This window comes from Muscardinus avellanarius (assembly GCF_963383645.1).
Source record: "Muscardinus avellanarius genome assembly, chromosome: 15".
In the NCBI taxonomy this organism is placed as follows: Eukaryota; Metazoa; Chordata; class Mammalia; order Rodentia; family Gliridae; genus Muscardinus; species Muscardinus avellanarius.
The window spans coordinates 6,704,657-6,724,709 of record NC_137801.1 but is presented as its reverse complement, the minus strand read 5'-3'; the positions used below and the strand labels follow the sequence as shown (position 1 = coordinate 6,724,709).

At 43.2% G+C, this 20,053-nt stretch overlaps 1 protein-coding gene across 1 annotated transcript in view; it reads right to left on the bottom strand.

Annotated features, from left to right (window-relative positions):
- Positions 1-20,053, bottom strand: part of TAF1B (TATA-box binding protein associated factor, RNA polymerase I subunit B) — a gene marked incomplete at both ends in the record, with an annotated part of 68,066 nt that overhangs the window by 25,819 nt on the left and 22,194 nt on the right. Inside the window, one exon of the mRNA XM_080711222.1 lies at positions 17,258-17,357. Coding sequence (XP_080567348.1) covers positions 17,258-17,357 — 100 coding nt within the window. The remainder of the gene's footprint in view (positions 1-17,257; positions 17,358-20,053) is intronic.

Genomic DNA, 20,053 nt, shown 5'->3' with positions numbered 1-20,053 from the left:
GCACATGTAAATACGGCACAGAGGGCTCCTGCAGTGATACAGACCACTTAATTACAACAGTAAAAAATCACAGGTTTAATATGTTTTTTAAAAGGCCACAAAGCTATAATAAATTGTCCCAGCATGCAATAAAATAGAGTGCTTGGGAAAGCATTTTAATTGAATTTCACAAATATTCCAGTGAGTTTATTTTCCTTCATGAAGCAATGCTTTAAGACAGGCAAGGACAAGCTAGAGTTTCTGTTACACAACAGCAGGCTCCTGTGATAAAGCAGATTACAATACCCTGTCAGAGGCGAACTTCCTGCTCAGCTATTAAAAAAAAAGAGTGCAGTGCCGCACCCTACATTTTCTTATTGTTGTTTTGAAGCAAAGATTCAGCTGAGAAGAAGCTAATGCTATATGCACCTGCTAATCCAAATTTAATCACAAGACGCTTTATTACAAAGGAAAATTAATAAGGAATAAAATGATCAGAATAACAAAGCACTGTAATGTACTGTTTGTGAAGGCAGGATAAAATAAATTCCACACACATGATGATTCATAAAAATAGTTCATCTCACATTTTTAGACTGCTAAAATAATCTTAATGCTTGTGAATCTGACATGTAGAAACAAAAATAATATTTATGTTCTAAGTATGCTTTTTTAGTTTATGATGAACACATTGTATGAACACAGCCTTAGATCTAAGGATGACACCTTTTTACAAACATATTGCTCACTTACGCAGACAAATACAACCCTTATCAACAAATGTAAAATTATGAACGGATGACTTGCCCACTCAACAGGAGAGGGTCATTTGTTTTGGCTCCAGGACCAGAGCTGGGAAAAACTTTCTGGAGACCTCCGTAAGACTTGTGTGCGCTCCAAATACTCTGCGGACTGCTGTGTAACTATGTGCCGATTTCACAGATCTACATTCAAGGAGACTAACAGGTGGTGTCCAGAAGATCAGAAAATCACCAAACTATTTATTTTTATTCTGGAAGATTGTGTGATTATTTCTGCAGCAGATTTACTATTGTACAAAGTTTCCGTTCTCTTTTCCTGGGAAGTCGAGGGAGGGAATCCCAGGCTCAGCGTGCTGGGTACTAGGGCATTTTAGCCAAGGATCAAACTAAGTCACAGATAATGCAAGTGAAATCGCTGGGTTCACTTAGCTAATATGACATATGGCTCTCTTAAAGAAATATAAATGTAGCCTCACAGATACATTTTCTAACCTGAGTAATTCAATATTTTGAAGAGTATAAATTAACTAGTAGAATTATTTATCTCACATACTCATTTTCATGAGTGATACTGATGCACCCATAACTTTTATTTTCAAATGTCCCTGTTTATAAGCAGTGTAATAGCCCTTAAACATTAGCATTAAAATTTAACAGGATGTTTTTGTTTTCAAAACCAAATACCACTATTTAATGGCCTTCCAATACCATATGCAATTACTACATCAGAGGCAGTCCGGAAACTTCTCATTTTTTTGTATGCGACTCCCCCTCCTACCCCGGCAGATGAATTTGAAAAATGTTGCAAATGAAGTATTTAACATATCGTTTAGATAATAACAGATATTATCTAAACATATTGTTTAGATAATTACAACTACTGCGAATCATGTAATCAACAAACACAGACAAAGCCCTTATAATGTATAAAGAATTACATTAGGTCTCATGATTTCCAAAACAGAACCATTAAATATGGTCCCAAATCTCAAAGAGTTTACATCTTTAAGTTGGGGGATGGAAGACATTTGTAAAAGACCTGTGCATCACACACTGCCTTTACTCCTCCCTTTTAAAATTCTATTTAGACAGTATCCTCTAGCTGCCTTTATATATTTGATGTATTTTTAAACTTAAAGCATGATAGTAAAATCCTATCCACAATCCACTAGTTAAGAACTGGAACATTATCAATACCACTGAATCGACCAGGGTACTACTCCAGCCTCATACCCACGCCTCCAGAAGTAGTCTCCTAGTACCCTGGGTTTTCATCACCATTAACTTGCTTTAAGAAAGAAAAATAAAGAGAGAGAGAGAGATTGCCGCCGTGTGGATTTCGTTTGGGCCTTGCACTTTACGCTCAGTACGCCCCGTGAGCTCGCTCACAGTGCTTGCAGTGGCTGTTCATTTATTTTCATACTTATTTAATACAGTGGTGTATAACATATTTTATTCATTTTCCTGTTACAAGCATTTAAACTGTTTCTAGTTTTGCTTTTTCAGTATCTTGCTAGCTTCTTTAGACCTTTCTCCGCAAACACGAACTGGTATCAGTACAGAACTAGCTAAGCAAATTGTGGCATATCTATACTATACAACTCTAAAAAGAATTAAAAAAAAAAAAAAAACTAAGCCAGATGTGGTGCGCACGCTTGTAATCCCAGCATCCGGGAGGCTGGGACAGGAGGATCAAGGTTCACGGACAGCCTCAGCTACTTAGTGAGACCTGTTTCAAAATAAAGAATAAAAAATAGGGCAGGGGTGTACCTCAGAGGTACAATGCCCCTGGGTTCCATCCCCAGTACCACAAAAAAAAAAACACCAAAAAACAACAACAACCACCACCACCAAACCACCCTGATGAATAAGTGCAGCTTATAAACCAACACTAACTGCAGAATACCTCTTGTACCTCTTTCCTCAGGAAATACACACTGACGTATTCAGGGTTACTACGGAATGATGGGTGTAATTTACCCTCAGTGATTCAGAAATAAAATGACATAGTGTATACAGGTGGACAGATAGAGAGAACAGCAAAATAATAAAACGAGATGAAATGCTCGTGATCAGCCGGGCGTGGTGGCGGCGCCTGTGCTCCTGTGCCTGGAAGGCTGAGACAGGTCAGTAGGTGTGAGGGGCAGCTTCAACAAGCAGTGAGATTCTCAGCAACCTCAGGAGACCCTGTCTCAAAATAAAAAGGCCGAGGGGGTCACTCACAGGTAGAATGTCCCTGGGTTCAATTCCCACTAACACATACACAAAAGAAAGGAGGCGGGCAGGCAGGTTAACAATAGCTGAGTCTAGAAAAAGGCTACATGGGTGTTCTCTGTACTATTTTTAGTACTGCAACTTTTCTATGAATCTAAACATTTCAAAATAAAATTTAATTTGAATAAACCTCTCCAAGACATAAGTGAAAAAAGCAAAGTGCAGTGGCTATTATGAAGAAACAGTCTCTATTTTTAATGCTTATATTTTCACCAGAACTGCTATAAAATATATTTTACCCCATCCCAGTCAAGATGAACTTAAAAGAAGAAAGATAACAAGTATTAGTAGGATACAGAGAAAAAGGAACTCTTGTACATCTTGGTGGCAATGTAAATTAGTACAGCCATTATGATAAATACTATGAATGTTCCTCAAAAACCCTTAAGTTAGAACTACCATAGGATCCAGCCATCCCCTTACTAAGTACATATCCAGAGGAGCTGGAATCATAACCAAGTTAGGGAATCAGCAGAAATATCCATCAGTAAGGAATGGGTAGAGAAAATCTATAAGAAGTGGAAGGTGGGCACCGGGGCGTACACCTGTTACCTCGGGACCCGGGAGACTGAGACAGAAGGGTCTCGGATTCCAGACCATCAGGTGGTAGCTTAGTGAGACCCTACTTCAAGAAAGGGGGGGATGGGGGCATAACTTAGTGGTAGAACACCCCTGGGCTCAACACACACACACACACACACACACACACACACACACACACACACACACACAATTTAGCCTTTATAAAGAAAGAAATTCTGTCACTTGTGACATTGCTGATGAACCTGGCAGAGAAATGCTAAGGGAAATAAGTATGGCACAGAGACAAATGCTGAGTGACCTCACTGAGCTGGATCTCCAGGGTACACAGTTTCAAATAGAGAGCGGAGTAAGTGCTGAGATCTACTGCACAGCAAGGTGATTACAGTCAGTAATAATTTATCTCAAAATAGCTAAGAGCATATTTCAAATGTCTCCGCCATAAAAAGAGGTAAAGCAATATTTGTTAATTAGTTTGATTCCATATGGTGAGTGTGTATATGTGTGTGTTATTACAATGTACCCCATAAACAGATACAATTACTGCATGTCAACTAAAATACTATTAATACAGAAAAAACAAGTCAACCAAAGGGATTATTACTAGGGCCAGTAGTGTGTATAAATAAAACCCTAACTCTCTAATAATATGATCTACCTAGGGGTTAAACATTTAAGCAAAGATCAGACTAGTGACAATATTTATAAATAGAGAATACAATTTTTAAAAAGAATGAGTGAGCAATGAGATGCTTTTAGGCATGAAAGGAAGGAAGAAATGAAGGAAGGGAGGGAGGGAGGAAAGAAGGAAGGGAAGGAGGGAGGAAGGAGGGAAGGGGGCAACAGGCTGGCTAATAGTTGAATTAGGAAAAGGCTACATGGGTAATACTTACAATTTCTAAATGTCTAAAAGTTAGTATTTGGAAGACTTCTGTTTCTGCCCATGAAAGCCTAATCACCATGGGAAATGACCTCTCATTATACACAACGGATAACTGGTGTTACAGTTTGGAACCGCAGCATCCCAAAGGCTGTGTTGAAGGTTTGGCCCCGGCTGGTGGCAGTACTGGAAGATGGTGGAGATTTTGAGAGGGGGGTCACTGAACATGTACCTCTGCATGGCACATTTTGTCCCTGGACCCTTCCTCCTTTCCTCGGCTCCTCCGCCAACACGAGGTACCAGGCTCTGCTCTGCCACATGCACCCTGCAGTGATGCTCCGCCTCGCTACAGACCTGTAGTGATGGGGCCAAGCAACCATGGCCCACAACCTCCGAAACCCTGAGCCAAGATAATTCTTACCCCTTACGTTGTTTTCTTTAAGTATTTGTCACAGTGACAGAAAACTGACTAAGATTGGCATTAGAAGTAGGGCCATTTCTATGACTATACCTAATGACGTGGCCTTTGGAATCGGTTGTAGGAGGGTTGGAAATGTTTGGAAAAGCAGGAGAGAGAGAGAGAGAGAGCTTAGAATGTTGTAAAGAGCTTAATGGGAGAGGCTAGTGAGAGCTCAGAAGGCAGTAAAGACTGTATTCATGATGTTTCAGATGGGAATGAGACCTCTACTGTGAAGTGAACCAGAGACCATTCATATTGCATTCTGCCAGAGAACTGTCTACATTTTTGCCCAACCACTGAGGCACTGAGTGAGGCTGCGCTTTAAGGGGATAGATTAATTAATCTAGTAGAGGAATCACAAGGAAGTATAGCATTCAGGCTGTGGCATGGGTATTGCTGACAGCTTCTATCCAGATTTACAGAGAGAAGCAGAAGAGAGCAATCGCAGCTTGGCTAGGAAGGAGTGTGTTTAAAGACGCAGTCAAGCTACGATTGCTGATTAAAAAGGAAGCCAAGGGGGCCGGGATGTAGCTCAGTGGCAAAGCACCTGCTTTGCAGGTGTGGCGCTCTGGGTTCAATCCCTGGTTCCAAAAAATACCAAAAAAATACCAAAAAAAAAAAAAGAACTCCTTTAAAAAAAAAAGGAAGAAGCCAAGTACTTTATACCAGGAAAACAGGAAAGATGCTTTTAGGGCATCTCAGTTATTGGCCACACCTTATATTTAAAAAAGTAACTCCTTGCTGGGCGTGGTGGTGCACGCTTGTAATCCCCGCGCTTGGGAGGCGGAGACAGGAGGATCGCGCAGGTTTGAAGTCAGCTGTCCTGGCTTAAGAGACCTGTTTCCAAATAAAAAAGTATAGCTGGGTGTGGTGGCGCACGCTTGTAATCCCCGTGCTTGGGAGGTAGAGACAGGAGGATCGCACAGGTTCGAAGCCAGCCGCGCGTGCTGGCTTAGGAGACCCTGTTTCCAAATAAAAATGTAAAAAGTAGCCTGGAGGTAGAAGGGCTTCCAGGAACCCCAGTACCACCAAATACCAAGAACAAAAAACAAAAAAAACCAAAAAAATAAAACAGTATAAAAATAGGTCTGGGAGTGTAGCCCAGAGGTAGAAGGGTTTCCATGAACCCCAGTACCACCAAAAAAAAAAAAAAAAAAAAGTAACTCCTTTGAAAGACTTTGCTTTGAGAAGAGAGCTGGGGCGCCCTGCGCACACAAAGCTCCGTGGGAAGTTGTGCCCCAGGATACTCTCAGGCGCTCAGCGTCCAGGCACCCAGAGGCTGCGGCAGCCTTCGCTCAGTGGCCCAGCTACTGTCCGTAGCTTTCCTCAAATGATGGCCCGCGTTCCTGGTGTCTCACACTAAGTGCCTGCGTGTCTATCACACAATGGTAGGACAAGCATGCAGTAAGCACTCTCGTTTCAAAAGGCAGAGGTGACAGTAAATACAGGAGGGACGAGAACAAGGCAAGAGGAAGCTCGGCAGGGCAAGTGCTAAATCCTGGCGCTCCACGTCTGCATCTCCTCAAAGCAGCTGGAAGAAGTAAAGGCACATTACATAGAAAATGGCAAAGATAAGCACGACGGCAGACTGACCTCTCACCGGACACCAGGCGGCCTGTGTGGAGCCAGCCCACAGCATCCATGTGTGCCCCCGGGGCCCTGGAATACCCCAGTGAGCTCGCTGCACAGCTGGCTGGCCTGACGGGCCCCAAGAACCAACAGCCAGCCAGCTGGCACCCTTCCTCTCCCGCACAGCCAGCTGGACTGCAGCACTCATGCACTCGGCTTGACCACCCGGAGCTGGTCACACCCCGTTAGGCTGCCACACAGCTGGCCAGCCCTCAGTGCCCTCACATGCTTGGGAGCAGCCCAAGAGCTGGCGAGACCGCAGTTCCCCCAAAGAGGCTGAGCACAGCCGGTAGGCAGTAGCCGCACTGTCCACCCCCAGCCTGACAGCTAACAGAACTGTACTGTACCACCGCAGACACAAACATCCACGACCGAGGCCCCCAGCAAACCAGACACCAGTGACAAAGATTAAAGCTGAAAACACTGCAGACGGACACCACACGGCCGAGTCCATCCAGAACCCAAACTAACACACCTACTCAAAAGACACCTGAGCGCCCATCACCAGGAAGAAGTATCCATGAAAAAAGCACTCCGCAAAACCAGACACAGTGACTGCTGCACGAGAAACACAACACAGCCCAAACAACATGACACTCCTAGGGAGCATAACAATTCTCCAGGAACAGACCTCAAAAAGGGAAATTTATGGAATGTCTGAAAAGGAATTCAAAATGATCTGAAGGAAATCCAGTGAGGCATGAAAGAATACAAAAAAATTAATGAAATCAAGAAAAAATTTATGATCTGAAGGAGAAGTTCAACAACAGATACCATACAAATGAACTGAAGAAAAATCTTACAGCTAAAAATTTTAATGCAAAAAACAAAAATAAGGTTAAGAGCTACAACAGCAGAGTAGACCAAGCAACAGAATTTCTAAACTTGAAGACAGGTCTTTTGAATGAACAGTCAAGAGAAAACAAAGAAAAAAGAATGAAAATGAGTAAGAAAACCCCGTGGAGCACCACTAAGCAAAAAAAACCAAAAAGTGTTTGCATTATGGGAGTTTCATAAGGAGAGGAAAGAGGAAGGCAGAGAAAGCATATTTAATCAACAATAGCTGAAAATTTCCCACATCTTGGCAGAGATACAGACATCCAGGTCCAGGAAAATCAGAAAACACCAATGAGACCCAACCCAAAGTAGTCCCCTCCAAGGTATACTACAAGCAAGCTCGAAAGTAAAAAAAGACAGAAAATTCAAAATTCAGCAAGAGAAAACCTCAAGTCACATATCAAAGAATAACCATTGGACTAACAGCAGATTTCTTAACAGAAACCTTGTAGGTTGGGGAAGAATAGAAAACTGCCGGCCAAGAATACTACAACTAGCAAGGCCATTCTACAAAAATGAAGATACTAATGCCAGGCATATAGATTCAGCTCAAGAATCAATACTCTTTATAACCAAGGTTAAAAAAAGTCATAGTAGCCAGGCGTGGTGGCACATGCTTGTAATCCCCGCGCTTGGGAGGCAGAGACAGGAGGATCGCGCAGGTTTGAAGCCAGCCGAGCTGGCTTAGGAGACCCTGCTTCCAAATAAAAATAAAATAGGTCTGGGAATGTAGCCCGGAGGTAGACGGGCTTCCAGCGAACCCCAGTACCACCCCCCCCAAAAAAAAACACCTCATAGTAAGAAGCAAAGTATATCATCCCTTCTCATACCATGGACTTCCTACAACCTACTTTAAGAAAATCTAGAAACAGGCAAATTTGAAGTCTAACAAGAATTTTAAATGAAAGCTCTATTTTTCAAGAATGACAGAACTTTTCTTCCAAGCAGTTTAATTATTCTCTTTATCCCCACCTCTGGGGAAAGCTGCTCTATCCTCCAGTCTATCTGAGTACCTGTGACATGCCTACACTTTGCAGGTATCAAACAATCTTCATAAGAACGCTAGTGAAGAAGGGGCTGAGTCATTCCCAAGTTGTATTTCTCCTTACTGGAAAAATAATAAAAATGGGCTGACTTCCATCCAGTTTTAATATTTTATGATTCTATATTAAAGATTCTGGTATCTATTCCCAAGAAACAAAATAACAATAATAATAATATATAACAATATAACACTATTTTGTTATTATTAATTTCAGGCACTAGCAAAAGGTACAAATAATCTTAAGCAAAAATGGTCACTCTAACTTGGCGAAGAATGCCTACAAGAAGCCCCATGAAAGCCTAGTCAGTTAGGATGCGGTTAAGATGCAGGACGTGCTGGTGACTAGAGGAGACCTGGGAAGAGGGAAGGAGGAAGAGGGAGGAAGCGTGTGTCCATACGTGCACGCACAAGTCCTGGGGGCTGACAGAGGCCGCACACAGACTAGGAACGTGCTCTACCACTAAGCCACGCCCTCAGCCTTTTTTTTTAACATTTGATTTTGAGACAGAGCTTCGCCAAGCTGCCCAGGCTGGCCTCGAACTTGTGGGCCTGATGCAGACACTGACAAGATGACAGCGCCCCGCCATGGCCAGACTGACTGTGTTGCCCTGACGCGGAAGGCTCTGAGAAGGTAGAAGCGCTGCACATGCCTCCTTTTCCTCCCTGGCTCCATCAGCTCCATTATCCACCATGTCCCTGACAAATTAGCCAGGGTCTGGAGCACTAGCTCGAAAATACTACGAGGTGCCCTCTGCGTGCTGCTCCCTTACGCCGCGCCCTCAGCCTGGCCAGGTGGAGGAGCGCTGCCTGCTTCCCGGGAGGCCCTCACTTCGGGAGGCTGCTCTGGCTGGCCAGCCTGGCCTCACACAGGACCTGGCAGCGCCCTTGTCCCCTGCCCCAGCCCCGCCTCTGGCTCGCAGCCCTGTTGGCTCAGCATCCTTTCTGCACTCCCTGCTCCGCCCTCCACTCACTTCCCTTGGTTTTCTATGATCTCTCTTTCTTTGTCTCCCTCCAAACTAAGGCCTGATTCGGCCCTTCAGGACTACATTCAGAGTGAGCGTGGCAGGCAATTACTAACCTCGCTGGGTCTCAGATTCCTCATCTGTAAATAGGATGGTAATAGTAATAATGCATAAACATTCCGCAGGTAGGCACGAGTGATGAGTGCGTTGTAGCGTATTTAAACCCAGGCCTACCTGGAACATAATAAGCACTGCCTGTTACTACTTCCTTCTTGTTCTTTCCGGGTCAAGTGGCAGCGACAGCTATCCTCTCGTCCTCGTGCTGCCCAGGATGTACACCGCTGCAGGTGCATCTGCACCTGAACCATCAACCTCTCCTGGATTGGAGGAATCCACCTCCAAGCTTGCTTCCTGCTCGCCAAATATCCTGGAGCTGCTACCACACAAGTTTGGTTAGGGCTTTAAGGTGGGGCCGCTTCCAACATTCTGTACAAATCACTTACAATGACCTACATTCTAACTCAATGCAAAATGCTACCAATACTTTCAACCAGATAAAAATGTTGCAGCATGTTACATGCTTATTTACTGTATTTCCTTCTGGTTCAATGCTCCAAAATTAGTTCTTTATAAAAATAAAATGTAACAAACTCTTATTATATCCTCCCACAAACTATTTAAGTGTTTTGAAGAACTGGGCTAATGAGAAGGGAGACAAACAGACCAAAAGATAACACAATGAGTAAGAGCCCCAAACACAGTCATTTCAAACCGTAGACACCAATGCATACGCCTGGCACGCCATTCTGTGTCGGGACAGGCCAACTATATATATATATATACTATATATATACTTACGATGCAGGGACAGGAGGCTCACACGAGTCCATGAATGTGGAAGAGCTCTGTAAACTATCCACAGCACAAACAAAAGTTGGCATGGGAACAGAAAAAAAGATTCCTCACATAAAAAACTGGAAAGACCATTCTATATGCCCAGCCACAGAGCCACTAACATCCCTTAAAAAATAAAGAGTTCACACAGAAGATAAAATCTTTGGGAAGCTTAATATCTTAACTAGAATATTTACTGTGAGAAAGAAAAGTTCAAAACTAAATTTTAAAAATTAAAATTTAATGGAAATTAATTTTTTAAATTAAGTGGTACAAAGAGAGATAATGCTAGGAGTGGTCGGGCATGGTGGCGCACGCTTGTAATCCCCACACTTGGGAGGCGGAGACAGGAGGATAGTGCAGGTTCCCAGACGCACTGGCTTAAGAGACCCTGTTTCCAAATAAAAATATAAAAATAGGTCTGGGAGTGTAGCCCAGAGGTAGAAGGGCTTCCAGGAACCCCAGTACCACAGAGAGAGAGAGAGAGAGAGAGAGAGAGAGAGAGAGAGAGAGAGAGAGAGAGAGAGAAAGAGAAATAATGCTAGGAGAACAGTTGTAAAAATACTATTTTAAGCTTTAATATTTAATATAATTGCTATAAACATAGCAGTGGTTTGTGTTTTATGAGAAAGTGATTTTGTTGTTGTTGTTGTTTGGTACTGAGGATGGAACCCAAGGGGCTTTTCTACCTCTGGGCTATATTCCCAGACCTATTTTATACTTTACTTGGAAACAGGGTCTCACTAAGTTGCTGAGAGCCTCCCTAATTTAACAAGCCCCTCCCTTGTTAACAGCCTTCCTAAGTAGCTGAGGCTGGCTTTGAACCTGTGCGATCCTCCTGTCTCAGCCTCCCAAGCACTAGTATACAAGCGTGTTACACCACGCCCGGCAAGAAAGTGATTTTAACATGTTATTTCAAATTAGTACTCGGAATGCATGAGGCCCTGAGTTCAATCTCCAGCACTGAAAAATAAATAAAAATAAGCAAATTAAATACTCTAATTCTGGTTTTTTGTTGTTGTTTTGCAGTAGTGGTGATGAAACCCAGGGGCATTGTACCTAGGAGCCATATCTCCAGCCCTATTTTTTAGTCTTTCTATTTTTGAAGCAGAGTGTCACTGAGTTGAGAAGGGCCTCACTAAACAGCTGAAACTGTCCTTGAACTGCAGTCCTCCAGTCTCCGCTTCCTTAATGCTGGGATTACAAACGTGCACCATCACGCCTGGCTAAATACTCTAATTCTTGATTGCATTTTTTGCCACATTTTGAGATTTCCAATTTTATAATGAATGCCAATAGTGAAATAAGATTCAACTCTTTACAGTAAGCTTTTTAGGGAAACAGTATCTATCCCATAAAATCAGGACTTACATATTTGGACATTCTATTCCCTTCATAGACCTGTGTGCGTGTGTGATATGTGCTATTGGGGATTTAACCCAGAGGATCTTTCTTTTTCTATTTCTTTTTTTTTTTTTTTTTTGGTGATTGTGGGATTGAACCCTGGGGCATTCTACCTCTGACCTACATTGACAGTTCTATTTTATATTTTATATTGAAACAGGGTCTCGCTAAGTTGCTGAGTACCTTGCTAAGTTGCTGGGGCTGGTCGTGAACCTGTGATTCTCCTGTTCCAGATTCCCAAACTTCAAAATACGTAAAATATGTGTGTGTGTGTGTGTGTGTGTGTGTGTGTGTGTGTGTGCGCGCGCGCGCGCGCACGCATGTGTGTTCCAAGGACAGTCTACCTCTGAACTATACCCCCAGGCCTAGTTAGTTAGTTAGTTTGTTTGTTTATTCGGTGGTACTGGGGTTCCTGGAAGCCCTTCTACCTCCGGGCTACACTCCCAGACCTATTTTTACATTTTTTTTTTTTTTTTTTTTTTGGAAACAGGGTCTCCTAGGCTAGCGCATGCAGCTGGCTTCGAACCTGCGCAATCCTCCTGTCTCCACCTCCCAAGCGCAGGGATTACAAGCGTGCGCCACCACACCCGGCTAGTTTATTTATTTTTAAATGGGGTCTCACTAAATTGAGGGCCTTGTTAAATTATTGGGGGGTCCTGTCTCAGTGTCCCAAGTATTGAGATTACAGGTATGTGCCATCATCATCATAAATAATAATAAAATATCTTAGTACTTGGGAAGCTGAGACAGAAAGGTGGAAGGTTTGCAATCAACAAGAACCTTGTAACTTTGTGAGAAACTGTTTCAAATTTTAAAAATAGCATGGTAAACCTGGACAGTCATTGTTGGAAGGGGGGAAGGGGAAATGGGGGGTGGGAGAGGGCACCAAACATAGTCTGAATGTATGCCATTTTCAATATGAACCACATAAAAATAAACATAAAAAAATTAATTTTTAAAAAGAGGGCTGGGAGAGCTGAGGTCGTGGCCTCTCACATTTGGGAGGCTGAGATAGGAGGATCACAGGTTTGTAGCCAGCTTCAGAGAGGTCCTCTGAAACTTAGTGAGACTGTTTCAAATAAAGAAACTGGGGGAAAAAGAAAAAGAAACAGGGCTGGGGGTGTAACTCAGAGGAAGAATATCCCTGAGTACAATCCCCAGTACCACGAAAAGAAAACATACACATACATAGTATGCACTGTCAGGAAACAACCTGATCAAATTAATTAAAAATTCTTGAAAAATAAAAATAGTGGCCAAAATTTCAAAACTAGTAATAGTTTAGTAAAGGATTAAAAAAAATACATTATACAGCCGGCGTGGTGGCTCATGTTTGTAATCCCAGCATTAGGGAGGCTGAGACAGGAGGATCTGGGTTTGTAGCCAACCTCAGCTACTTAGTGAGACCCTGTTTCAAAATAAAAAGAATAAAAAATAGGGCTGGGATGTAGTTTGGAGGTAGAATGCCCCTGGGTTCAATCCCCAGTGCTGTCAAAAAACCCATTATTGATTATTATTTATGAAAATGTATGATTTTAAGCCGGGCGTAGTGGCACACGCTTGTAATCCCCGCGCTTGGGAGGCGGAGATAGGAGGATCGCGCAGGTTCGAAGCCAGCAGCGCTGGCTTAAGAGACTGTGTTTCCAAATAAAAATATAAAAAAAATAGGTCTGGGAGTGTAGCCCGGAGGCAGAAGGGCTTCCAGGAACCCCAGTACCACAAAAAAAAAAAAAAAAAAAAAAAAAAGATAAAAAAGAGTGATTTTAGAGCACACTGCATTCCTTTCCTGTTCTGTTACTCTCTCTGCCCACTGTATCCACTCTACATGCTTTTACTGGTGTGGACATAACTCACATCAATAAAGATCACTCAGATGAACCTACTTAAAAAGCAGAGGTCAAAAATTTTACTGCTGAGAGAGGATTTGGTCAGGACTTTGAGAAGCAAGATTTAAAAGCATATAAGTTTGCTTACTTATCTATGTGTAAGGGGTCCTGGGGAGTAAACCCAGGGGCGTTCTCCAAGCTGTACACCTCGTCCTTCTTATATTCTGAAGCAAGGTCTCGCCAGGTTGCCGAGTCTCATCTCTGCTGAGACTGTTCTTGAATCCCAATCACCTGTCTCAGCCTCTGAAGTGCTGGGATTCGTGACGTGTGCCACTATGCCCAGCTATTTTACCTTACAGTAATCAAAATTTAGGCTATAACCTATTAAGTTTCCCTAACAAGAATGAAGGAAGCCTGGTTTTCTTTGGCATATTTCTCTAGCACAGTCCTAACACGGCATGGCACCCTGCGCACTGCCTTGACTTTACAGCATGGTTGGAAAGAATTACTTTAGAGAAACCTTCAAGGGCTACCTCGGCTTTGGGGGGAAGTCTCTTAATTGACATTCAAACTTTTCCTTTTGAAATATCTATTGTTTCCCCCTTTTTCCTGTGCGCACTTTAGAAGCCCCTCATCGTCTGTTGGGGGACATGTTCCAACACCCTGAGTGGCTGCGTGAAACCCCAAAAGTACCCAACCCAATATACATTCTGTTTTTCTCCTATACATTCATACCTATGATAAATTTTCATTTTATAAGACAGGCACAATAAGAGATTAACGATAATAGTAAAACGGTCAAATATACTGTAATAAAAGTGATGTAAATGTACAAAATATCTTTTTTACTTAAGGAAAACGTTTCATGTCTTCTCTTTGGCATATCCTTTTTTTTTTTTTTTTTTTTTTTTGTACTGGGAATTGAACTCAGGGGCATTCTACCTCTGAACTCTACCCCCTGCCCTTTTTATTTTTGTTCTGAAACACAGCCTTACAAAGTTGCTGAGGCTGGCCTTGAACCTGTGATCCTCCTGACTCAGCCTGGGATCACAGGCATGTGTCACCATGCCCGGCTTCTTTGGCAAATGTGAATTGCCAGCATTACTCCTCTTGTGTTTGGGGCCATCAGTAAGAAAGAGGTTTTTTTTTTAACACAAGCAGTGGGATATGATGTTGGAGCGGTTGATATGAGTAGCGGCAGGCGGTGACATGAGGCGTGGCCCTCCTGGACCAGGTCGTGAGCCGCATCACTGGCAGGAGGGAGGAGGATGGCACAAGAGTTTAAGCATGTCAGTCAAAATGGCTGCTCACTTCTTGAAAGTTCATTTAATATTTTTGGACTGTGGTTGACCATGGGTAAATGAAAACATGGACTGGGGGGAGCACAATGCCCTAATTCTGTAATTTCAAAGACAGCATGAAATGCTGGGACTTTTCCAAAATCTGCATTTCACTTCATACTTGCATTGTATCAACACTGGCAAGCTAGAAAAGGATTTACCCAATACAACCGAACATTAAAGGGTGTCTGAGTAAAGGCTGGCTTTCTGAAAGGCAGACAAGGATTAAATATCTTTACATTATGATGACTTTGCTCCCAAAGCAAACCCCTTATGGAGCATAAACAGTCACAGAAAGGATCTCCCCTCACCACGGAATAAAACCAAGTAGGCAATGACTCGGGCAGCTCACTTACATGGAGAAGAACGAGGATGAAGGGCTTTCTGAGATACTCAACGAAGTGAGAAGTTAAAAATGCCTACTGGAATGGCTTGAATAATCAAAAAATCTTAGATTACTCAGTTCTTTTCATTTTAATGTCCCCAAATACACACACACACACACACACACACACACACACACACACACACACACACCTCATGGTACAGGGGATTGAATCCAGGGTCTCATACATGTTAGGTAAGCATTCTACCACTGAGCTATATGCAGGCGGGGGGGGGGGGGGGAAGTATGAGACAGAGACAGACTGGGGATTGAATCTAGGGACATTCTACCTCTGAGATACACTCCAGCCATATATATATATATATATATATATATATATATATATATATGTATGTTTTTTTTTTTTTAAACAGTGTCTCACTGAGTTGCAGAGGGTCTTGCTAAGTTGCTGAGACTGGCCTCAAACCTGGGATCCTCCTGTCTTAGCCTCCCGAGTACTGGGATTATAAGCGTGTACCACCATGCTCAGCCTGTCTAGCTCTTTATTTTTTATTTTGAGACAGGGTATTGCCTAGACAAGCATAAAAATTGAGATCCTCCAGCCTTAGGCTCTCAAGAAGCTGAGATTATCAGTGCGTACCACCACAACCAGCTTCAAATTCTATTTTTGAAGAAGAGAATGCACATGTCCTTGAGGGCTAAAACAATAACAACTAAAATAATAATGAAAAACATTTGGAGATTTAGATGAAAGCCATTATATACATATATCAGTATAAGTCACACTCTGTACCTTAACTTCTGGGAATGCGACCGATTTTTACTGATGCTCCATTCTGTCCAGTTATGATAACCACCCCACACTCAGAATCTGCGATGCCCCCTTACCACTGTGGCTCTGCTTCCTGGTCCCTCTTTTTAATCACTGGCCAGTCCATTAGAAGTACTCAAGCTCAGCTGACAAGGCAGTGGGTGAGTTTCCCTGACCATTTCCTAAGGAGTTTTCTTCCCCCCACCCCCATTTCAAATCACCTCAGCCCCTCCAGCTGTGACGCTAATGTAGCCCCCACCTTGCCTGGCAGTACCAGCCTTGGCCGCCAGCTGGCAGTAAGTGGGGAGATGGATGGGAGCAGCCTCGGGTAAGAATGCCAGGCTCGTGGCTCTTACCATGAGCTCAAAGCTCGGGAGCTGTTGTTTCTGTTTTATGAATAAATACTTTTCAGCTTGTTGTTTGCCTCTAGTCAATCTCCCGAGACCTGAGTTTTTTCCAATTTTTCCTTTGTTTTGTTTTTGAGAGAGGACACTTAGAGCCTCTTTCTCCCATCTCTGTGAGCCCCGCTCCCTCCTGACTGTAGTTTTTAGCAGAGAATGAAAAGCCGCTGTGGCGCAGAGGCACAGTCTGACCTGACACGAGAGGTACACGGAGCCAAGTCCAGGTTTCATGATTGGCCAATTTCACGACTGCAGGCGAGTTACTCAGCTTATAAATGATAGCTATCCTTATTAAGTCGTTACAAACATCACTGTCATCAGCACTTGACTGCACAAGCCCCTAGCAGACACGCAACAGATATGTCCTTAACTACAAACAATATCATATTGATGAAGGTCACCCAAGTACGAAAATAATTTAAGTGGGTAAATGGAGGAAAATATTTAATATTAATACTTGGTATAGTGTTCTGATGGACAAAGGGGAAACAATCTTTGGCTGTTAGAAACAGTGACAAAAATTCATAATGACAAAACATTTCCCAGGCGACATCTGAAAACGGGTTGAGAAAAACGGACAAGCCGAGGCCACAACATTAAAACAACGCCTCTTGAAACAAAGTCAAAACTTTCCCCTCTTCCTTCCAAAGCCACATAATGTGCAGATAACAATAAAAATCATATTTTTCTGAAGAAGCCACATTTCATTAAATGATAACTAATAGTCCATATTTGGATAAAACAAAAAGTAGATTTTAGACATCTGAAAAACTCCAACACCAAATACTAAGTCAGACTAGGAATACACATTACCATACTACTCTTTTGTCTTATTAGTGACTACAAAGTAAAAAAGAAAGAAACTTACCTCGACAACAAAGATTCCCTTGTCACGCCCATATAATTTCATCTCTTCTGGAAAATGTTGAAAAGCATTTATGTACGGAATATGGTCCTCTTCAACAAATCTGTATTTTTTAAAAGAAAAAGTTTTAATTAGGGCTACCTATTGACTAAGAAGAGTAAATTCTTTCTGACATTCTCACTGCAAAGGGAAAGAAAGAGTTAAGCATATCCTTTCTCTCCCTTTTTTAATTTTTTTGGCGGTGCTGAGTATGGGACCCAGGGGCATTGTACCTTGGAGCTATATCCCCAGCCCTATTTTTAATTTTTTTTTGGTGGTACTGGAGTTCCTGGAAACCCTTCTACCTCCAGGCTACACTCCCAGACCTTTTTTTTATTTGGAAACAGGGTCTCTTAAGCTAGTGAGACTGGCTTTGAACCTGCACGATCCTCCTGTCTCCGCCTCCCAAGTGCGGGGATTACAAGCCTGCACCACCACGCCTGGCTCCAGCCCTATTTTTTTATTCTTTATTTTGGTATTTTTTGAAACAGGGTCTCACTGAGTTGCCAAGGGCTTCGCTAAGTAGCTGAGGTTGTCTGCAAACTGTGATCCTCCAGTCTCCTCTCCCAAATGTGCCACCATGTGCCACCATGACCAATTTACCACAAGGCACCCTAGCCTGGCATTCCTTCCACCTCTGTCCCCTAGGTGACTAGCTCCTGCTTATTTTGTGAGTCGCTGCAGGGAGACCTTCTTTAAGGTCCTTCTTAGTTCTCCTTAGGCATCAGTCCCTTGTCTGTCCTTCTGTCCCCAGCACCTGTCCCAGAGCACGACAGGTGCAAGCTGTTGGAGGAGCCACCAAGGAAAGGACTGCCTACTGACCACTGCACTCAAGGTCTGCTACACAGAGGGAGAGCAAACATTTTGAGTCAGGTATTGAGTTTGAAGGAAATGGCACATATATAAATAGATAAGTATATTTACTTGCAATTCATTCACTCAAGAGAAATTTAAATGATACTATATCGTACTAAATAATGTAGATCTCAATTTGGTACTATACTCCCAGCTCCATTTTAGGCTGTAGAAACACAGCAGTGAGCTAAACAGGCACAAACTTCTGTTCCAGGGAAGCTTACATTGTAGTAAGAAGAGAAGAAAAGATGACAGACGGAAAATCAAGGAAACCTGGAGTATGTAGTGGGGGTAAGAAAAACAGAGAATGAAGATCTTTACATAAGACACAGAAGACAAAACTGCTAAGGGAAATGAGATGGGAAAAGGGATAAGCGTGCACGACGCACACCTCAGTCTGCTGGTGCCGGAGCCGGGCTGACACAGGCTGCCGGCTGCCCAGCAGCTGAAGGGAACGGACCCAAGTTTAACTTGGGATTAAAGATGTGACTTGGCGTTTCAATCTACTGAAAATTCAGAACCAGGTATTTTCTGTAAAATGGGTTACAGCCCCCTCCCCCACATACAGCTGGGCTCTCATCAGTTCTTTAGTTTATATTAGAGTACCTGTGCATAATAACCAACACTCACAGTAATCTGGAACTACATTTTGGTTTAACACTATTTTATACACAGGATACGACATATGCCTACCGCTGTTTCAACGATCTACAATTCCATGAAGCTCCTGTACTGATCAGGTGCTCAGTAGCACTTACGTGCTAGTAAAGGCTGGCACTGTGTGCAGTGTTGGGGTGCAGAGAGTCGGGCCACCTGAGGTGAGTAGGCCGACAGCCGCAGGCCAGCCTGGGGTGGGGGACACTGCCCCGGTGCCCCCCAGGCACGCAGTGCTGGCAGGAGCAGAAGGTAGTGGCACCTGCTCAGGGCTGCTTCGCGCCCCGGAGGAGGGCACGGTTGTCTGCAGTTTTAAGTTTCCCACCACTAGTAAATTGTGGTGCTCTTAACTGCTTTCCAAAGCTTTTTTATTTTTTAATTTGAATTTCCTTTTGGAAAGTATATGTTTTTCCAAAAGGATAGCTACTGAATCAAAGTTCTGAACAAGTTCTCTTATTAGGTATTATCAGCTGGTCTCTGGATCAATCCGGACAGAGCAACCGGCACAGACTTTAGCATCCCATAAGCCGCTCTTGAACACAGACCACGACCTTGGCCACGGAGCCTGGAACTCTCTCTGCTTATCATTTTACTGCAGTTTTTGAAGTTTCAAGCTGGGCGTGATTGGAAATTTAACCAACCAGTCCTCAGCGGCAGCTCTGTAGAAGCGCTGCACTAGGGCTGGGTGGGGTGGCCCTGCAGGACAGGTCCCGAGTCCATCCCTCCTTCCCACTCCCTGCCCACCGCCCTGATCTGAGCACCCCACCTGCCTGAAGCACAGCACAAGACCACGGGTCCATTTTCTACACTGCTCCTGATGATCCTTTAAGGATATAAATCAGATCAAGTCTGTCCTGCCGAAGCTTTCCCGTGGCTTCCCATCACACTTAAAACACAAAGTCCTAATCAGTATGGTGTTTCCTTCTGAAGTGATAATACATCCTGGAAGTTGATAAGAAGTTGGCTAAACGCCCTTTTGAATGTACAAGAAACCACCAAGCTGCACAAAGGTTGAATTTTACTATATGTAAATTGTGCCTAAAGCTTTAAAAATCTTCACTCCTAATTTGACTTACAAAGACAGGCATATGGCCCGCTTACCAGACTTCTGCTCTCATCCTCCATTCCTCCTCTCAGTCCACTTGATCCAGTCAAGCTATCGCCTTCTGCTCCTCAATCAGAGAACCCGCTCTTGCCTTAGAACTCGACCCCAACATCCCCTCTCTACCTGGAACCTAATAGTCCTGATCC